Genomic DNA, 19,012 nt, shown 5'->3' on the forward strand with positions numbered 1-19,012 from the left:
CAAATGCGTCGTATTTCTTCTTTCTGTGTTCATAGTAAGTCCTAAAACAGCAATATTAGAATATCCTACCAGGGCCAGGTGCGGTGGCTCATGCCTGTAATCCCAGCACTTTGGGAGGCCGAGGCGGGTGGATCATGAGGTCAGGAGTACGAGACCAGCCTGACCAACATGGTGAAACCCCATCTCTACTGAAAATACCACAATTAGCTGGGCATGTTGGTGTGTGCCTATAGTCCCAGCTACTTGAGAGATTGAGGCAGGAGAATTAGAATTGCTTGAACCTGGGAGGCGGAGGTTGCAGTGAACCGAGATCACACCACTGCATTCCAGCCTGGCAACAGAGCGAGACTCCATCTCAAAAAAAAAAAAAAAAAAGAATATCCTACAAGTATTTTTTTGATTGGGCTAAAGAAAGCTTGGGAATATCCAGATACAGAATAGCATTTGACAGAGATAATGCTCTGACTTGCAAAGTAGGTGCTCAATAAATATTTGCTATTTGAATACAACTTTAAAATGTAAATACACATTTTCCCTATCTTATGAAACTGCCACATAAATAACTTGGACTCTCGGACTAGATTGGTTGGGAGTAGTTACACTAACAAGAGGATTCTTTACATTATATATTACTCTAGTATGCTTCCTTGCTAAATTTGTATTTCTTTTTTGAGATGGAGTTATGCTCTTGTTGACCAGGCTGGAGTGCAATGGTGTGATCTCGGCTCACTGCAACCTCCAACTCCAGGATTCAAGTGATTCTACTGTCTCAGCCTCCCAAGTAGCTGGGAATACAGGCATGTACCACCATGCCGGCTAATTTTGTATTTTTAGTACAGACAGGGTTTCACCATGTTGGCCAGGCTGGTCTTGAACTCCTGACCTCAGGTGATCCACCTGCCTCGGCCTCCCAAAGTGTTGGGATTAGGGTGTGAGCCACTGTGCCCGGCCCCTAAACTTGTATTTTTAAAACTTTTATTAAACCTTGAAAAATGGAAATAGCAACAGTTTGAAGAATCACTGTTAATGTCGGTATGGTATATTATTTAGCAAATAAAATCTGAGTCCAACATTATGACACAATATAACAGAAGAGCTCTGAGAAGGTCATCTCGTCCACTTTAATATTTATATCCATAGTTTCACTTGGTTCCTCATTTTTATGTTTTTTTAAAATTAAATACAGGTTATCAAGAAAGTATAAATGAAAAGTAATTGTTTATTACGGGAGAAGAGAAAAATGTGTACAAGAAAGTCTAGATTCTTTCTCCACATGCACTACTTTTGGAATAAAGTTCCAAATATCAACTTTGAAGATATTTACAAGGATAAATTTTTCTTAACAAGTGACCAATTACTGTGTTGTGGACATTTTTTCATAGAATCCATATACTGTAAACTAAATATATTCTTATAGTTTACAGGAAGCTTGGAGCAATTATGTATTAACAGAGAAGATGGTATTATATTTTACTGCAAAATATTATAAAAGTGATACAATTTTGTGGCTCTTAAATGTTTAATTACTTGATTTCAACAGGACAATGAAAAAAAACCAAAAATCATCAAGACAGGCCTGGCTTTAAGATTTTTTGTATTCGATTCGTTCTACTTTCACATCATCTCCAATTAGCTGATACACATAGGTGACCACTGTAGAAGCCTGGATATCCATCAACACAAATGATGGAATAATGTTTCTAGAAGAAAAAATAAATAATGTCAGTGTTTTGTAGCACAAAGCAGCAGCACTATAAATTTCAATTTAAGATGACTGTTTGGATTCAAAGAGAAATCTGTTACATGTCACATGAACAGTTACCAAAAGATTGCCGAAATGGCTTGATTTATTTAAATGGTCACATGTGGCCGGGCACAGTGGCTTACACCTGTAATCCCAGCACTTTGGGAGGCTGAGGTGGGCGGATCACCTGAGGTCAGGAGTTCAAGACCAGCCTGGCTAACATGGTGAAACCCCATCTCTACTAAAAATACAAGAATTAGCCAGGCGTGGTGGTGGGTACCTATAATCCCAGCTACTTGGGAGACTGAGGCACAAGAATCACTTGACCCCCCGGGAGACAGAGGTTGCAGTGAGCCAAGATTGTACCACTACACTCCAGCCTAGGCGACAGAGCAAGACTGTCTCAAAAAAAAAAAAAAAAAAAAAAAAAAAGGGTCACATTTATTTTTATTTTATTTATTTATTTATTTATTTTTTGAGTCTCCTTCTGTCACCCTGGCTGGAGTACAGAGCCTCAAACATGGCTCACTGCAGTCTCTACCTCCTAAGCTCAAGTGATCATCCCACCTCAGCCTCCTGTGTAGCTGGATCACAGGCATGCACCACCACACCCAGCTAATTTTTAAAATTTTTTTGTAGAGACAGGGTCTCACCATATTGTCTAGGCTGGTCTCAAACTCCTGGGCTTAAGCAACCCACCCTGGCCTCCCAAAGTGCTGGTATTACAGGCATGAGCCACTGTGCCCAGCCACATTTCTTTTACGAAATGTCACACATGCAATTATTTTACTAAAGCCCCCAAATTCCCAAATTCTATACTACTCACGTTTCTAAGGCATTATATGCCCCAGTGGCAGAACCTGGATTAATGTAGAATTTATTTTCATGCTCAAATGCTTCAAATTTGTGTGTGTGTCCCGAGATAAGAATGTCCACATCAAATTGCCTCTGCAACAGGGCTAAGCTGGCCATATCTCCCCATGGAATAACTTGATGTCCATGGATCAGACCAATTTTGAACTGTCCAACAGTCACAACTTTCTGTTCTGGATAATTCAGATTCTAATATAAGAAACAGACATAAGAAAATATGTATTTTAGAGATACTGATGTTTAAAAAAATCAGTTTGCTTAAATATTCAATCTCATATGGATGTTTTGATGTAGTACCCCACAACACACACATTTATAAATTTTTTTTTTTTGAGACAGAGTCTTGCTATGTTGCGTAGGCTGGAGTGCAGTGGTACCATCTTGGCTCACTGCAACCTCTGCCTGCCAGGTTCAAGCAATTCTCCTGTTTCAGCCTCCCAAGTAGCTGGGATTACAGGCACCTGCCACCATGCCCGCCTAATTTTTTTGTATTTTTAGTAGAGACAGAGTCTCACCATGTTGGCCAGGCTGGTTTCAAACTCCTAACCTCAAGTGATCCACCTGCCTTGGCCTCCCAAAGTGCTAGGATTACAGGCGTGAGCCACTGTGTCTGGCCCACATTTATAAATATTTTATTTCTTCTCAGTCTCTAAGGCTGCATCTATATTTTAAAACATAACTTACTCAATATAAACTGGAATTTATCATGCAACCCCTTTATTGTGTTTATTCCTATAGAATATGGGTTCTTTTGTGCATGCTGTAAATAATTATTCCCCCCAAACTTGTGACTTTCCTTTACCTAAGGCATGTAAGTTAGGGTGTGTTCAAATTATAGCTTAATGTAGCCTTAATACTTTTATAGATGGCTTAAAATAATGAGAGCTAACACTTATATAGTACTCAGTATGAGCCAGGCACTACTGTAGGGGTTTTACAAATATCAACTTAATTAATACAAACAATCCTAGAACATTCTATTATGATCCCCACTTTATGGATGATGAAACAGGCAAAGAGGTTGTTTGTCCTTTCATCTCCCTGCCTTTCACCTCCATGCCACCTTTAATTTATCCAAACTCTTTTTAAAATACAATAAAAAGACAGTATGCCCCTTCAGTTTGGTTTAAGGAACCCCATTAAATAACACAAACCAAGATTAATTTATGAAAATCTTATATTCCCAGAAATACTATATATATAATTTTTTTTTTTTTGAGACAGTGTCTCGCTCTGTCGCCCAGGCTGGGGTGCAGTGGCACACTCGAGTGGCTTAAGTGACTTGACTTGCTTGAGTGGCTCACTGCAAGCTCCGCCTCCCAGGTTCACGCCATTCTCCTGCCTCAGCTTCCTGAGTAGCTGGGACTACAGGCGCCCACCACCATGCCCGGCTAATTTTTTTTGTATTTTTAGTAGAGACGGGGGTTTACCGTGTTAGCCAGGATGGTCTCCATCTCCTGACCTCGTGATCTGCCTGCCTCAGCCTCCCAAAGTGCTGGGATTGCAGGTGTGAGCCACCGCGCCCGGCCCAAAATAAAATTTTCAAACTAGAATCAGGTTTATTATGCTACACCATACAATGTTGGCACTGGCAGCAGTCTTAAAAATCATCCATTCCAGTCATATTTACTAAGGATCAGAAAGGGGAAGTGATCTGCCAGAAATCCCATTATTAACTAATGGGAACTCCAGAACTCCTTACTTTTTTTTTTTTGAGATGGAGTTTTGCTCTGTCGCCCAGGCTGGAGTGCAGTGGCACAATCTCAGCTCACTGCTAGCTCCGCCTCCCAGGTTCACACCATTCTCCTGCCTCAGCCTCCCAAGTAGCTGGGACTACAGGCGCCCAGCACCACACCTGGCCAATTTTTTTGTATTTTTAGTAGAGACGGGGTTTCACTGTATTAGCCAGTATGGTCTTGATCTCCTGACCTCATGATCCACCCACCTAGGCCTCCCAAAGTGCTGGGATTACAGGCGTGAGCCACCGTACCCAGCCCAGAACTCCTTACTTTTTTTCTTTAAAGTCAGGTTTATTGAGGCATAATTTACACAAAGTAAAATCTTACTTTTTCATGTATAATGATGGGTTTTGACAAATGCACATGGCTGTGTAAGCACTGCCACACTAAAGATACAGAGCAGCTCTATCACTCCTTCAAAACTCTTTCATGCCCTATAAAGTCAACCTTTGAGAAAGGAAGCCACAGGAGGGTTGCCAGCAGAGAAGTGATGTGATCTTACTTCACTTAAAAAGGATCACGCTGGTTGCTAGTTGGAGAATAAACTGGAAGGAGCAAGGGTAGAATTAGGAAGTTGGAATACAAGAAAATGATACGGTGGCTTGGAATAAAGTTAGTAGAGGTAGCAGCAGTGAAAAGTTCATAATAAAAACTTTATAAACTTGGCTGAGTGTGGTGGCTCATGCCTGTAATCCCAGCACTTAGGGAGGCTGAGGCAGGAGGATCACCTGAGGTCACGAGTTCGAGACCAGCCTTGCCAACATGGCAAAACCCCATCTCTACTAAAAATAAAAAAAAATAGCTGGACGTGATGATGTGCACCTGTAGTCTCAGCTACTTGGGAGGTTAAGCAGGAGAATCAGTTGAACCTGAGAGGCAGAGGTTGCAGTGAGCCAAGATCGTGCCACTGCATTCCAGCCTGGGTGACAGAGCAAGACTCCATCTCAAAAAAAAACAAAAACAAACAAAAAAAAGTTATAAACTAAATGACAGCATAAAACAGTAACAAAGCCACTTTTATTCAGTATCTATCTAGTTAGAGTAAGTATTTAATGTTTACTAGGTGATCTAAATCAGTGATTTTCCAACAGTAAGGGAGGGGCATGATGTATAGTAATTTTACATTTGGAAAAGAAAAAGGGAAAAAAAGACCTTACCAGTTGAGAAACCCTGGTCTAAAGATAAAGCTCATGTAAATAATAATCAAGAAAGGGAGATATTTGAGAAGGGAAAGGGAAATACATCACCTCATCGAAGTCTCCTCTCACAATATGAACATCACCAGCCAGAGTCTTGAGATAGTCATAACTCTCTTTGGTGCAAAGGTTTCCTGTGCAGAGAATGTGCTGAATTTTTCCTGGCACCAGGAGTTTTTTGAATTTAGCTGGCAAACTGTTGCACCGGTGTGGGATGTGCAGATCTCCTAATACCAACACCAACTTTAAAGTGTCAAGGTGAGATAAAGCATAATGTTAAACACAATGTCAAAACAAAATAGTCTCCTCTTGTAAGCCCCCTTGTAAGTCTCATAAGAGATCCCGAATCCCAGAAATTATTCATAGAGTTCCTATCATGACTATTTATTTAATCTCAGAAGCTGAATCTGTACGTATTTTTCTTTAGGTCATCAGCTTTGGGATAGGTTTCATCATTGATTATATCATGACAATTTAAACAGACATACTATGGTAATGTACTTTGTTCTAAATCAATCTTATTTTGGTTGTAAACAGTTGCATATATAAAATACAGGTAATCATTCTATTTAACAAGAGTGAAATCAAGCATTCTAAAGTGATTCATTTAGAGACCTGTAAATACACTGAATTTTAAAAATTACACAATGTAAAGAATACTACTGGGCCCTATAGAATTTGGCATTTTTAAAGACTGATATGTTAATTCACATTTCTGCAGTTGTAACATGAAATGATATATTAATCCCAGAAACATTATTTAAGGAAATTGTTAATAGAGAAAAAAGTTAATTATGTAATTTATCTGTACTAGACTGACAACTATGTGCAAGTGTAATAGCCAAAATTTGGCATTTTTTTACTTCAAACTATTAGGTGTAGGTTACAGAGATATACAACAGCCTATGTTTCAGTTTCATCAGGTAAATGTGTGCTTTTGAATTATAATCTTGGATATCTTCACTTTCCTTCATTATTAGAAGTCCTCATTGTCATATTTTTATGGTCTGGATTAAATTGCTCATATACCCTCGGTATAGTTCCCCAACTTAAAAAAAAGAAAACATTTTCACAATCTTTCATGTATATTAGAGCATTAAAACAAAAAAGATCAGCTAAATAAGTGATACATTTAGCATGAGGTGGTTTAGAACTGCAACATAGTCTCAGATGACAAAAGGAAATTTTGCTTTTAAATATAAAAGAATATAAACCCCAATCCTGTAAAATTTTAATTTTAAAATTTCTTTTTTTTTTTTTTTTTTGAGACGGAGTCTCACTCTTGTTGCCCAGGCTGGAGTGCAGTGGTGCGATCTTGGCTCACTGCCACCTCCGCCTCCTGGGTTCAAGCGATTCTCCTGCCTCAGCTTCTCAAGTAGCTGGGACTACAGGCATGTGCCACCATGCCCAGCTAATTTTTGTATTTTTAGTAAAGACAGGGTTTCACCATGGTCTGGAACTCCTGACCTCAGGTGATCCACCCGCCTCCGCCTCCCAAAGTGCTGGGATTACAGGCATGAGCCACCATGCCCGGCCTAATTTAAAAATTTCAAGATTTGAGAAACAACATTAATTTAGCCATTTAACAGAATACTGTTAGATCATTTAAAAATAGTATCTGTCTGGTGGCTCACGCCTGTAATCCCAGCACTTTGGGAGGCCGAGGTGGGCAGAATACTTGAGGTCAGGAGTTCGAGACCAGCTTGGCCAACATGGTAAAACACCGTCTTTACTAAAAAGAAAAATACAAAAGTTAGCCGGGCGTGGTGGCAGGCACCTGTAATCCCAGCTACTTGGGAGGTTGAGGCAGGAGAATTGCTTGAACTCAGGAGGCGGAGGTTGCAGTGAGCTGAGATGGCGCCACTGGCACTCCAGCCTGGGCAACAGAGTGAGACTCTGTTCAAAACAAACAAAAAAAATAGTATCTATCCTCCAAAGGACAACAGAATCGATTTCTTTCTTTTTTTTTTTGAGATGGAATTTTGATCTCGTCGCCCAGGCTGGAGTGCAATGGTGCGATCTTGGCTTACTGCAACCTCTGCCTCCCGGGTTCATGCAGTTCTCCTGCCTCAGCCTCCCGAGTAGCTGGGATTACAAGCGCTCTCCACTACGCCCAGCTAATTTTTGTATTTTTAGTAGAGACAGGGTTTCACCATGTTGGCCAGGCTGGTCTTGAACACCTGATCTCAGGTGAACCACCCGCCCTGGCCTCCCAAAGTGCTAGGATTATAGGCGTGAGCCACTGCTCCTGGCCCAACAGAATCAATTTCTTCATGGCGATCAGTATAAGCACCTTCATTCGATACAAAATGTTTTCCTTTACAGATATTGCATGCATAAATGTACATGCCCTTTAACTGCTTTTAAAGGCATGACTATTCTTTAATATTATCAAAGAAAACATTAAATAGCTAATAGGATAAAACAAAATAGTTTTGCCACTGCAGACTTTGTAAATGAAAATTAATCAAAAAAACAAAATGTGTGAAATTAAAATGATTACCAAAAGAAGCTTGATTCATCTTGCAACAAAAATTAAAATTATTGCAAAGAAAAGGAACTGTTACCAGGACACAGAGTTATCGGGACATAGTTTGTAATCTCAAAGTAACACAAGGTTATGAAATTAGCACACTTTAAATTATTAAGTAAGATTCTTCTTTATAAAGACTAGTTTCAGCAGGTATTTATTGTATGACCTATATTAATTGTTTCAATGCAGATCTCAGTGGACAAAACATCTGTAAAACTAAAAACCACTATGAAGTTTCCACCCTCACTGGTAATCAACATAAAAGTACCTGGATATAGAACAATCTTCATTTTAGAGGGGGATTCCTTCTGATATGGATTGAAGTACATAGTTAGTATGGGAATCTCACTTTGAGAAAAAGGTGAAAATATTTAGATTTCTACATTTAAAAGAAGAAGAACAACAACAACAACCACCCCAAACTCACAAAAGGGTATATGTCTACAACAGGTTGAAATGTTTGGTACTAATAATGAATGAGCTGTTCAATCTGAATGTACCAGAAAGAACATTAGTAAGACATGGTACTTTATAATGATTGATGACCTAATTCTATAAAGTACTGTGGATTATCCCCAAGACTCAAGACTATTAGCAGTCTAAAGATGTAACTATGAATGACCACACAATCATTTCAAATGAGTAGGGATCCTTACTAGGACAGAATCCTCTGGTTTCCTGCTGATGACAAAGTTATGGGGAAATAGTGTTACATAACACGTGTCATACTTTGAAACATGTTCCTGCCTAAATTCCACACTTTGACAAATCATGGGGATAGACATAGATTATAGAGTCCTTTAAGAAATCAAAAGATCCTGGAAATAGCGGTCTTATTAAATTGAAACAAAGAGCTAACCCAATCAAAGCATGGGAATTCGGTTACTTCCTTTCAACAGACCTTAAAAGGGTAAGAAATCCGGTCAGTAAACAGCCACCCAACCACCATTGTTAGTAGGAGCTAAGTGAAGAAACTTACTCTGTGCCCAGCCTTAGTGGAATGAAGAAGTTGATTGCAGACAGGGGGGGATGAAAAAAAAAGGGTGAAACATGACCAATGTTAAAAGAAAGCAACAAAAAGAAACCAAAAAAAGAGAACAAAAAACCCATACCAAATGAGCAAACAATTGTTAATGATTTCTGAGTGTTATGAAAGAAAATGTTAAAAATCAGCTGTGCTCAAAACAATACCAAAAGAAATATTTGCTTTATTTTTGAACATGACACACACACTTTTTAATAAATTTATCTTGTCAGTTTCTCCTACTTTTCCTAATCTTGTTCTGTACATCGACTTCCATCTCTGTTTTCCATTCTGTTTAGATTTTTATAAGGTCTTACAAAATAATGAATTTAGATTTCTACAAGACACTGTGGAAAATTTATCATCAGTAATAACTTATAGCTAACATTTTCTGGATTCTTAGGGTTTAATTATTCAAGTATATGGATTTTAATTATCTTACATTCAAAATTCTAGTAGCTGGAAAATTATGCTGCAGCTAGGTGATTTTTTGTAGCTGATGCAACACAGCACCATGAATACATTATCAAGTGTTGAACAAATCAACTAAAGGTGAAGACAAAATAATAAAAACAAACACATTTATCCAGGTAAAACTGGACCTTTCCCACACCTGAATTTGCTGCCCACAGACTCTGGACACTGTACTGAGTGTTGAACATCTGTATCCTTTGCCAAATAAAATGCTTTTAATCATGAAAGAATTGGCTATTGCTAAATTTTTCCCAGTTCTATTTCATATGAAAAATGATGTTCCAGTACAACTACCCTAAATAAGAGGGATCACTTCTCAAACAACTTGAGAAACATTAATATTTTGAAATTATGGCAAGTAATTATGTCTTCTCCCATGGATAGGTGTCTCGAAATTACTGTAAACTGGATTACTTTAAATTGGAGTCTGTTTAGAAGCAAAAATTAAAAGTGAGATTAAAGATTTTAAAGAAGCATGCACCATAAATCTGTGGCTGCCACGTCTGTAAGTCCCCCTCTTGAAAAGGCCGTTTGTCATGCAATAGTAATAATCTTAAAAATGCATAGCTTCTTTGGTTTCCTTGTAAAAATAAAAAAGAATGCAATAAATGCCTGTCAGAGGTAGACGTCCCTTTACAGCCAACCTCCATCAACGCAAATATGAAGATAATCACAGCTCCATTTCAAATAATTGACTTTTTTTTTTTTTTGAGCAGTAGCAAGATTTATTGTGAAGAGCGAAAGAACAAAGCTTCCACAGGGTGGAAGGGGACCCGAGTGGGTTGCCCCAAACAATTGACTTTTTAAGAGTCAAAGGCACCTCGGCCGGGCGCGGTGGCTCAAGCCTGTAATCCCAGCACTTTGGGGGGCCGAGGCGGGCGGATCACAAGGTCAGGAGATCGAGACCATCCTGGCTAACACGGTGAAACCCTGTCTCTACTAAAAATACAAAAAATTAGCCGGGCGTGTTGGCGGGCGCCTGTAGTCCCAGCTCCTCGGGAGGCTGAGGCAGGAGAATGGCCTGAACCCGGGAGGCGGAGCTTGCAGTGAGCCGAGATCGCGCCACTGCACTCCAGCCTGGGTGACACAGCAAGACTCCGTCTCAAAAAAAAAAAAAAAGAGTCAAAGGCACCTTTGAAAACATGATTACAGGGCCGGGCGCAGTGGCTCACGCCTGTAATCCCAGCACTTTGGGAGGCCGAGGCGGGCGGATCACAAGGTCAGGAGATCGACACCATCCTGGCTAACACGGTGAAACCCCGTCTCTACTAAAAATACAAAAAATTAGCCGGGCGAGGTGGCAGGCGCCTGTAGTCCCAGCTACAAGGGAGGCTGAGGCAGGAGAATGGCGTGAACCCCGGGGGGCGGAGCCTGCAGTGAGCCGAGATCGCGCCACTGCACTCCAGCCTGGGTGAAAGAGCGAAACTCCGTCTCAAAAAAAAAAAAAAAAAAAAAAAAAAAAAAAAAAGAAAACATGATTACAGGCCGGGCGCGGTGGCTCACGCCTGTAACCCCAGCACTTTGGGAGGCCGAGGCGGGTGGATCACCTGAGGTCAGGAGGTAGAGACCAGCCTGACCAACACGGTGAAACCCCGTCTCTTCTAAAAATACAAAAATTTAGACGGGCTTGGTGGCGGGCGCCTGTAATCCCAGCTACTCGGGAGGCTGAGGCAGGAGCTGAAGCTTGAACCCGGGCGGCACTGCAGTGAGCCGAGATCGCGGCACTGCACTCCAGTCTGGGCGACAGAGCGAGACTCCATCTCAAAAAGAAAGAAAGAAAATATGATTACAGCTCTGAGCCCTCTCTAAGAGAGGCCCCCAGTTTTTATGTAGGAAGGTCTGAGGAGCACCAACCTACTGGGGGTGAAGGGGTGATTGCTTGAAGGTGGCTGGGGGAGACTAGGCAAGTCTCCAACACCGGCACTCTCCCCAGAAAAATGTGTATATTCACAAAAATTTCCCAACAGTTTCAAGGAGTTCACACATCATTAAGGAATCCTACCCTAAAGGGGCGTAGCAACCCGTGGAAAGAAGTAGTTCCAGCAATTGCAAGCGCCAAATCCCGCCCTGTGAGACCACACCTGCTCATCTCAATGGCAGCTAGATGTTATTTCAGGGGCGAGGAGGGTGGTTTATTCCCTTTCCCTAGATGGCAAACTTAAACGGGTACGAAATTCTGCTCGCTACTTCCTGTTCTGCATCCGAGAGGCGAGCTTCCACCACTACACCCCAACCAGCGGGAGGTGCTTTTTGCGGGAAACGAGTAGGAAACGTCTGGAAACGGAGGGGGCCCGTGCCTCTATCCCCGGAACATTCGACATATAGGACCAAAGGCCTTCCCTGGCTCGGGCGTGCGGGTCTCGTGACAGGTCGGGCAGCTTAGAGGGGCCTTTTTACCCCTTGGGGCCGGGATACGAGACCTAGGCCAGCCGCACCCAGAGGTGGCCGTTTCCTTCCTTCCCTAGCCCTCTTCCTGGGCCTTTTCCAGGCCAGCGCCTGGGCCCTGACGCCGAGACCTCCGGGATTTCCCAATCCCTCGCCCTGGGACCCCCCACGGCTCCCAACAACGCAGAACCCCACCCGAGAGCCAGGCCTCGGTCGCCGCAGCTGCAGCTCTCACCATCCTGTCACCGGGCTCCGCTCAGTCACTACCACCGTCGCCGCCCTCTTCCTCAGGCTCCTCGGCGACCCGCCCACTTAGCCGCAACCAATGAGAGCAGAGGGAGACAGAAATTGCCGTACGGAGGCCCGCACGGGCCCTTTCCCGCCGTAAAGCCGTTTGGGAACTTGTGGAGGCGGAGTGGTAGAGTGCAGAGACGAGATCGCGAAGCTTTGAAAAGCGCGGGCAACATCCGGGCACCTGGGCCGTCGAGCTGAGGCGCGCCTTCCGAGCCTGCTTTTTAGGGCGGATGGCAACCATGCTGAAGTGCGTGATGAGCGGCAGTCAGGTGAAAGGTGGAGCGGCCTTTGTTGTCTTCCCGTTTAGCAGAGAGAAAAGCAGACGTTAATAGGTCGTCCCTACCATCGTCTAATTTTTCCTCTTCACCTTTATGCGCAAGGACTGAGGACGCACACCCTGGCCATAGCCCCACCCACTCAAGTCCCTGTTAACTTCTGAGGGGAGGATGAGGACCTATCTCGTGTTACTTAGAGGCAGATGTAATATGGGTGTTGTCCGGGAAATAGAGTTGTACCATCGGGCCACAAACTCGGGATGCTGAGGACTGCATGGGGAGGAGTTGAGAGAAAAAAATAATGCTTGGACAGTAAAAGTATTTTTGTGCCGAGAGAAAAGCATTAACCTGTTTTTTTTTTCCAGATTCTACCATTTTTTAAAATGTATGACCTTGGAAAAGTCACTAAATCTCTTTGGGGCTCAGTTTCTAAAACGGAAACGGGGGTAATGACTGCATCTTCGTCACAGAGTTTGTTTGGAGGCAGTGAAATGGAAATGCATGTAAAGAGCCCAGTAATAGATGGAATGTATGATAACTATTAGTATTGTAAACGGCGCTTTCAAAATGGAAGTTAGGCCGGGTGCGGTGGCTCACGCCTGTAATCCCAGCACTTTGGGAGGCCAAGGCGGGTGGATCACCTTAGGTCGGGAGTTCGAGACCATCCTGGCCAACATGATGAAACTCCGTCTCTGCTAAACATACAGAAATTAGCCGGGCTTAGTGGTGGGTGCCTGTAATCACAAGCTACTTGGAAGGCTGAGGCTAGAGGATCGATTGAGCCCGGGAGGTTGAGGCTGCAGTGAGTTGAGCTCGCGCCACTGCACTCCAGCTTGAGTGCCAGAGTGAGACTCTGTCTCAAAAAAAAAAAAAAAAGTAACATTAACAGTGTCATACGGGATCAGACTAGTGTGTTTTCCAGCCCTAAATGTGTTTTGTGGTGGGGAAATCTGGCTACCCTCAAACATCAGAGATGTATGTTGAATACCCCTAATTTCTCTCTCATGGCTTGTTGCGACTTCGCTATCAAGCTATTAAAACCACTTCATATTATCTCCATGCACTGTTTTCACAGTTTTTGTGGGGTCAAATACATTTATCTAAATCAAGTTGTAAAATATATTAGTATGGAAATTGGTTTGCCACAGTAGCTCCATGAAACACTGTAAACATATAGAAGGACAAATTTCGGTCAATTTTATCATTTCACACACTACAAATTTATTGAGCCCTGACTATGTGTCTGGCATTTTGCCAAGGATATTATACTGTATTAAAGTAATGTAGCATTAGTCTATAAGATACTCTTATGTTTGAATTTCTCTTGAGTCCTCTGAATGCTAAACTAGTCTTGTGATTTGTTTTTATTGTTAGAGGGAAAGAATATAAGCATCACCTTTCTTTTTCTCCGTAGTATTTGGGAAAGCAGTTCAAGCTCTATCACGAATTAGTGACGAGCTCTGGCTAGACCCATCTAAAAAAGGTGTAAGTAAGAAAGTTAATAGATCATGTATTAAGGCAAGAGGAGATGTTTAAAGATCCCAGTCCAGATTGAATGTTAACTAGGAAATCCAGAAATTGTAATTATCTCTTTCACTATTTATTTTACATATCTGAATACACTTAGAGCATAGTAAAGTTGAAAATATGCAGATAAGCTTGATTGATTTAAACTGGAAGTCACAAACTTGTAGTTAAGAGATTAGCTACGGTCTGCAGGAATGTTTGTTGGCCTGCACTGTTTTTGTTTTTTTTTTAATTTGAAATAATTTCCAACGTTTAAAAATTGAGGCCGGGCGCGATGGCTCACGCCTGTAATCCCAGCGCTTTGGGAGGCCGAGGTGGGTGGATCACCTGAGGTCAGGAGTTTGAGACTAGTCTGGTCCACATGATGAAACTCCTTCTCTACTAAAAATATAAAAATTAGCTTGGCGTGGTGGTGGGCATCTATAATCTCAGCTACTCGGGAGGCTGAGGTGGGAGAATTGCTTGAACCCAGCAGATGGAGGTTGTAGTGAGTGAGCTGACACGGTGCTACTGCACTCCAGCCTGGGCAACAGAGTGACACTCTGTCCCAAAAAAAAAAAAAAAAAATTGAGAGAGTCAAATTTTTCCTGCTTCTCTTGAAAATTCAGAAGACCTGACAGTTTTGGGACTGCATTCATTCCCAAGTGGAAGTAGTTGGCTGAAACTGAGTAATGGTTTCCCCTCTTAGACAAGGTGTGAGACTGCCAATATGCTGTAACTCCCTTATATGTTGCAACTCCCTTATATATTGCCTTCTGCCATTTCACACATTAAGGTTAAGGCTCATGACTGGGTGTGGTAGTTCACAAATGTAATCCCAGCACTTTGGGAGGCTGAGACGGGAGGATCACTTGAGCCCAGGAGTTCAAGACCAGCCTGAGCAACAAAGCAAGACACTACCTGTCTCTACAAAAAATTTTTGAAAATTAGTCGGGTGAGGTGTTGTGTGCCTGTAGTCCCAGCTACTTGGAAGGCTGAAAGGAGGGAGGATTGGTTGAGGCCAGGTGTTTGGAGGCTGCAGTGAGCTGCAATGGTACCATTGCACTCCAGCCTGGGCAACAGGCTGGTTTAAAAAAAAAAAAAAAAAAGTAAAAAAGAAATTAAAAGAAAGTTAAGGCCCCCGTAGGCATTTACTATTTTATGTTTTCAACATGTAAACTTTTAGATTTAATACATATATGTATTCAATATAATATACATATATGTATACACCTATATATACATACATACATGTATATATACATGTATGTACACCTATATATATGTATATATAGGTGTATAATAAATGAACAGACTTGTCCTGAATGCCATTTAAACCATCAAGTATAGAATACAGGTTATGTCCTGTATATATATAGGTGTACATATATGTATATATATGCAAATTCAATACAGACTCTGTAGGGCAGTCCATAATTAACATCCCATGTTCTTATTTGAACACATTTAACTGTGATGTTAAACATAATGAAGTTTTCTGAATCAAGCTATTATTTAAAGAAAGTTTATTTTCTCTTAAAATTTTTTAAAATAAAAAAATAGAGGTGGGGTCTTGCTCTGTTGGCCAGGCTGGTCTCAGACTCCTGGCTTCCAGCCATCCTCCTGCCTTGGCTTCCCAAAGTGCTTGGATTACAGGTTCATGGGAGCCACCATGCCCAACCTCTCCTAAATAGTTTTTATCTTATTTTTCTAGCTTGCTCTAAGATGTGTGAATTCTTCTCGGTCAGCATATGGATGTGTCCTGTTCTCTCCTGTGTTTTTTCAACATTATCAATGGTCAGCTTTAGTGAAAATGAATGAAAATGAACTTGACCCAACACTGAATTTAAAATGCAAATTGGGAATGAAGGTAAATATAAGTGGCGCTGGTTTTCTCTTATTCTGTAGAAATGTTCATTATATAGGACATAACCTGTATTCTATACTTAATAGTTTAAATGGCATTCAGGACAAATCTGTTCATTATTATTATTATTTTTGAGACAGAGTCTCGCTTTCTTACCCAGGCTGGAGTGCAGTGGTGCAATCTTGGCTCACTGCAACCTCCACCTCCCAGTTTCAAGTGATTCTCGTGCCTCAGCCTCCCGAGTAGCTGGGATTATAGGCGTGTGCCACCATGCCCGGCTAATTTTTGTGTTTTTTATAGAGATGAGGGTTTTGCCATGTTGGCCAGGCTGGTTTTGAACTCCTGACCTCAAGTGATCCGCCTACCTCGGCCTCCCAAAGTGCTGGGATTACAGGCGTGAGCCATGCACCTGGCCAAGTCTGTTCATTTTTTTTTTTTTTGAGACGGAGTCTCTGTCGCCCAGGCTGGAGTGCAGTGGCACAATCTCAGCTCACTGCAAGCTCCGCCTCCCGGGTTCACGCCATTCTCCTGCCTCAGCCTCCCGAGTAGCTGGGACTACAGGTGCCCTCCACCACACTCGGCTAATTTTTTGTATTTTTAGTAGAGACGGGATTTCACTGTGTTAGCCAGGATGGTCTCGATCTCCTGACCTCGTGATCCGCCCGCCTCTGCCTCCCAAAGTGCTGGGATTACAGGCATGAGCCACCGCACCCGGCCAAGTCTGTTCATTTATGAATGCATATACTTTTGTTTCTAAAATGAATCAACCATGTTAAGTATGTGCTTAATATGTATATTTCTGTTACAGTCAATTTTGCCCATCTTTAGATGTCTGAATTCCCTTGAAAGAAATATAGAGAAGTGCAAAATATTCACCAGATCTGATAAATGCAAAGTAGTTATTCAATTCTTCTACAGACATGGTAGGTGTAATTAAAAGTGGTTTAAAATACTGTGTTTTTTTCTCAATAGTTTTCATGTTTAGAACATTGATATTTCATGTCAAGATTTCTCGTTACATTATTGCTTAGTGTGTGTGTAGTTAAGTGGTAGGGCAGTTTGAAGTATTATCCTTTTTTTTTTTTTTTTTGAGATGGAGTCTTGCTCTGTCGCCAAGGCTGGAGTGCAATGCTGCCATCTCAGCTCACTGCGACCTCCACCTCGTGGGTTCAAGCAGTTCTCCCGCCTCAGCCTCCCAAGTAGCTGGGATTACAGGCACCTGCCATCATGCCCAGCTAATTTTTGTATTTTTAGTAGAGACGGGGTTTCACTGTGTTGGCCAGGCTGATCTTGAATTCCTGACCTCAGGCGATCTGCCCACCTGCCTCGGCCTCCCAAAGTGCTGGGATGAGCCAGTGCACCTGGCCTGAGCCAGGCATGAGCCACTGCACCTGGCCTGAAGTATTATCTTACCTGTCACTGTAGAAGTATTGTAAGATGATTGGTATTATTTCTTTTTTTGACTTGTCAGTGGCACAAGCTTTGCCTGCATACAGCCTAATTTTTTCGAATATCCGTATGAATTCAAGCAATTGGTCATTCTAAAATTTACTAGCTGCTTGATTATATATATATATATATATATATATATATATATATATATTTCATTTTGAGATGGAGTTTCGCTCTTGTTGCCCAGGCTGGAGTGCAATGGCACGATCTTGGCTCACTGCAACCTCCACCTCCCGGGTTCAAGCAATTCTCCTGCCTCAGCCTCCTGAATAGCTAGGATTACAGGCATGCTCCACCATGCCCGGCTAATTTTGTATTTTTAGTAGGGATGGGGTTTTACCATGTTGGTCAGGCTGGTCTGAAACTCCCGACCTCAGGTGATCCGCCCGCCTTGACCTCCCAAAGTGCTGGGATTACAGGTGTGAGCCACCTCTCCTGGCTGTATTTCTTAATTTAATCTTACATTTATTATAATATATTTTTATTTCAGCATATATTTATAGTCTTTAAATTGTTTCCTATAAAATACTAATAATTTAACATCTTTTTTCCTTCTTTGAACTTCAGTTCATTTAACAGCAGAATGATTCAAAGAGCATGATTAAAAGCATAGCAAGCCTTGACATCACAAAGATGTGGGTGTAAATTCTTCTCCACTTCTTATTAGCTTTGGGACAGTGCATAAGCTCTCTGAATCTTCATTCCTTACTGTGAAGTGGAGATGATCATGCCTACCCACAAGTTATGGGGTGATTGTGAGGATGAATTGAGATCACATATGTAAAGTACATACCGCGTACCTGCCCCAGGGGGGAGTACTTGATAGTGACTGCTGTTACTATAATTATCCTCTTCCCTTATCTCCAACTAGATTTTAGACAGAAACTGAATACTTGGAATTCAGTATCTCTCAAGTAGCTTTCTTGAATCATGTCCAGTAAGTATTTGTGATTGGTTAATTATTTAATAGTTTTTGTAGGGTAGTTATATGATACTATGCTTTAGGTTACAAGTAACAGAAATAAAAACAGACGGTCCAACTCAAACTAGCTTAAAAAATAAAGAGAAGTATGGGCTCATGTAAACAAAAAATTCAAAATTAAGTCACAGGCATGGTTGTTTTTGTTTTTGTTCTTAATTTTTGTAGAGTCAGGGTCTCGTCATGTTGCCCAGGCTGGTCTCAAACTCCTGGGGTCAAGCAGTCCTCCTGCCTTGGCCTCCCAGAGTGCTGGGATTACAGGCATGAGCCACAGCCATGGTTTGATCCAGGGTGCAGCTTCTTTTCTTTTTTTTTTTTTTTTTTTTTTGAGACAGAGTCTCGCTCTGTCGCCCAGGCTGGAGTGCAGTGGCGCGATCTCGGCTCACTGCAAGCTCCGCCTCCCGGGTTCACGCCATTCTCCTGCCTCAGCCTCTCCGAGTAGCTGAGACTACAGGTGCCCGCCACCACGCCCGGCTAATTTTTTGTATTTTTAGTAGAGACGGGGTTTCACCATGGTCTCGATCTCCTGACCTCGTGATCCGCCCGCCTCGGCCTCCCAAAGTGCTGGGATTACAAGCGTGAGCCACCGCGCCCGGCCCTTTTTTTTGAAATAAAGTCTCACTCTGTCATCCAGGATGGAGCAGGATGGAGTGCAGTGGCATGATCTTGGC

The 19,012-nt window shown here is 41.9% G+C and overlaps 2 protein-coding genes and 1 non-coding gene across 24 annotated transcripts in view; 1 reads left to right on the forward strand and 2 right to left on the reverse strand.

The window, feature by feature from the left end:
- Window positions 1-1,097: 1,097 nt before the first annotated feature.
- VPS29 (VPS29 retromer complex component) lies at window positions 1,098-12,306 on the reverse strand. 7 transcript variants are annotated; one of them, XM_055236399.2, is made up of 5 exons: window positions 12,204-12,273; window positions 9,065-9,076; window positions 5,604-5,795; window positions 2,571-2,806; window positions 1,098-1,700 (listed from the first exon to the last, which is right to left on the reverse strand). In XM_055236399.2, exons 1-5 carry the CDS (start codon window positions 12,204-12,206, stop codon window positions 1,583-1,585), a joined length of 561 nt encoding a protein of 186 aa, XP_055092374.1. In that variant the 5' UTR covers window positions 12,207-12,273; the 3' UTR covers window positions 1,098-1,582. The 7 variants fall into 7 exon arrangements, with proteins under 7 accessions (XP_055092374.1, XP_063470597.1, XP_055092369.1 ...); XM_063614527.1 differs by having other exon boundaries at window positions 8,987-9,076; window positions 12,204-12,251; XM_055236394.2 differs by lacking the exon at window positions 12,204-12,273 and adding an exon at window positions 11,586-11,728.
- Window positions 5,944-6,013, reverse strand: LOC129461338 (small nucleolar RNA SNORD50). Its single transcript, XR_008650489.1, has one exon. It is a non-coding gene; the product is annotated as a small nucleolar RNA SNORD50 (small nucleolar RNA).
- Window positions 12,307-12,340: 34 nt separating the features above from the next.
- The window catches only part of RAD9B (RAD9 checkpoint clamp component B), a 35,383-nt gene continuing 28,711 nt past the window's right edge, over window positions 12,341-19,012 (forward strand). For 10 of the 16 annotated variants that reach the window (XM_055236380.2, XM_055236381.2, XM_055236388.2 and 7 more), the window contains exons 1-4: window positions 12,341-12,538; window positions 13,952-14,022; window positions 15,758-15,913; window positions 16,719-16,833. In XM_055236380.2, the coding sequence (XP_055092355.1) occupies window positions 12,493-12,538; window positions 13,952-14,022; window positions 15,758-15,913; window positions 16,719-16,833 (388 nt within the window). In that variant the 5' untranslated portion in view covers window positions 12,341-12,492. Of the gene's footprint in view, window positions 12,539-12,902; window positions 13,067-13,951; window positions 14,023-15,757; window positions 15,914-16,718; window positions 16,834-18,233; window positions 18,300-19,012 lie in introns of those variants that run through there. The other 6 variants (XM_055236389.2, XM_055236383.2, XM_055236378.2 and 3 more) reach the window with 5 other exon arrangements.

The sequence above is a fragment of the Symphalangus syndactylus genome, chromosome 13, assembly GCF_028878055.3.
Source record: "Symphalangus syndactylus isolate Jambi chromosome 13, NHGRI_mSymSyn1-v2.1_pri, whole genome shotgun sequence".
Lineage (NCBI taxonomy): Eukaryota > Metazoa > Chordata > Mammalia > Primates > Hylobatidae > Symphalangus > Symphalangus syndactylus.

Excerpts from the sequence above, each read along its gene's own strand:
- VPS29 (XM_055236394.2), bottom strand. The coding sequence starts at position 11,672 with ATGAGCAGGTGTGGTCTCACAGGGCGGGATTTGGCGCTTGCAATTGCT. Across the intron at positions 2,807-5,603 it reads TGAGAGGAGACTTCGATGAG|AATCTGAATTATCCAGAACA; the intron begins GTGATGTATTTC and ends TTCTTATATTAG. Across the intron at positions 1,701-2,570 it reads GCATATAATGCCTTAGAAAC|AAACATTATTCCATCATTTG; the intron begins GTGAGTAGTATA and ends TTTTTCTTCTAG.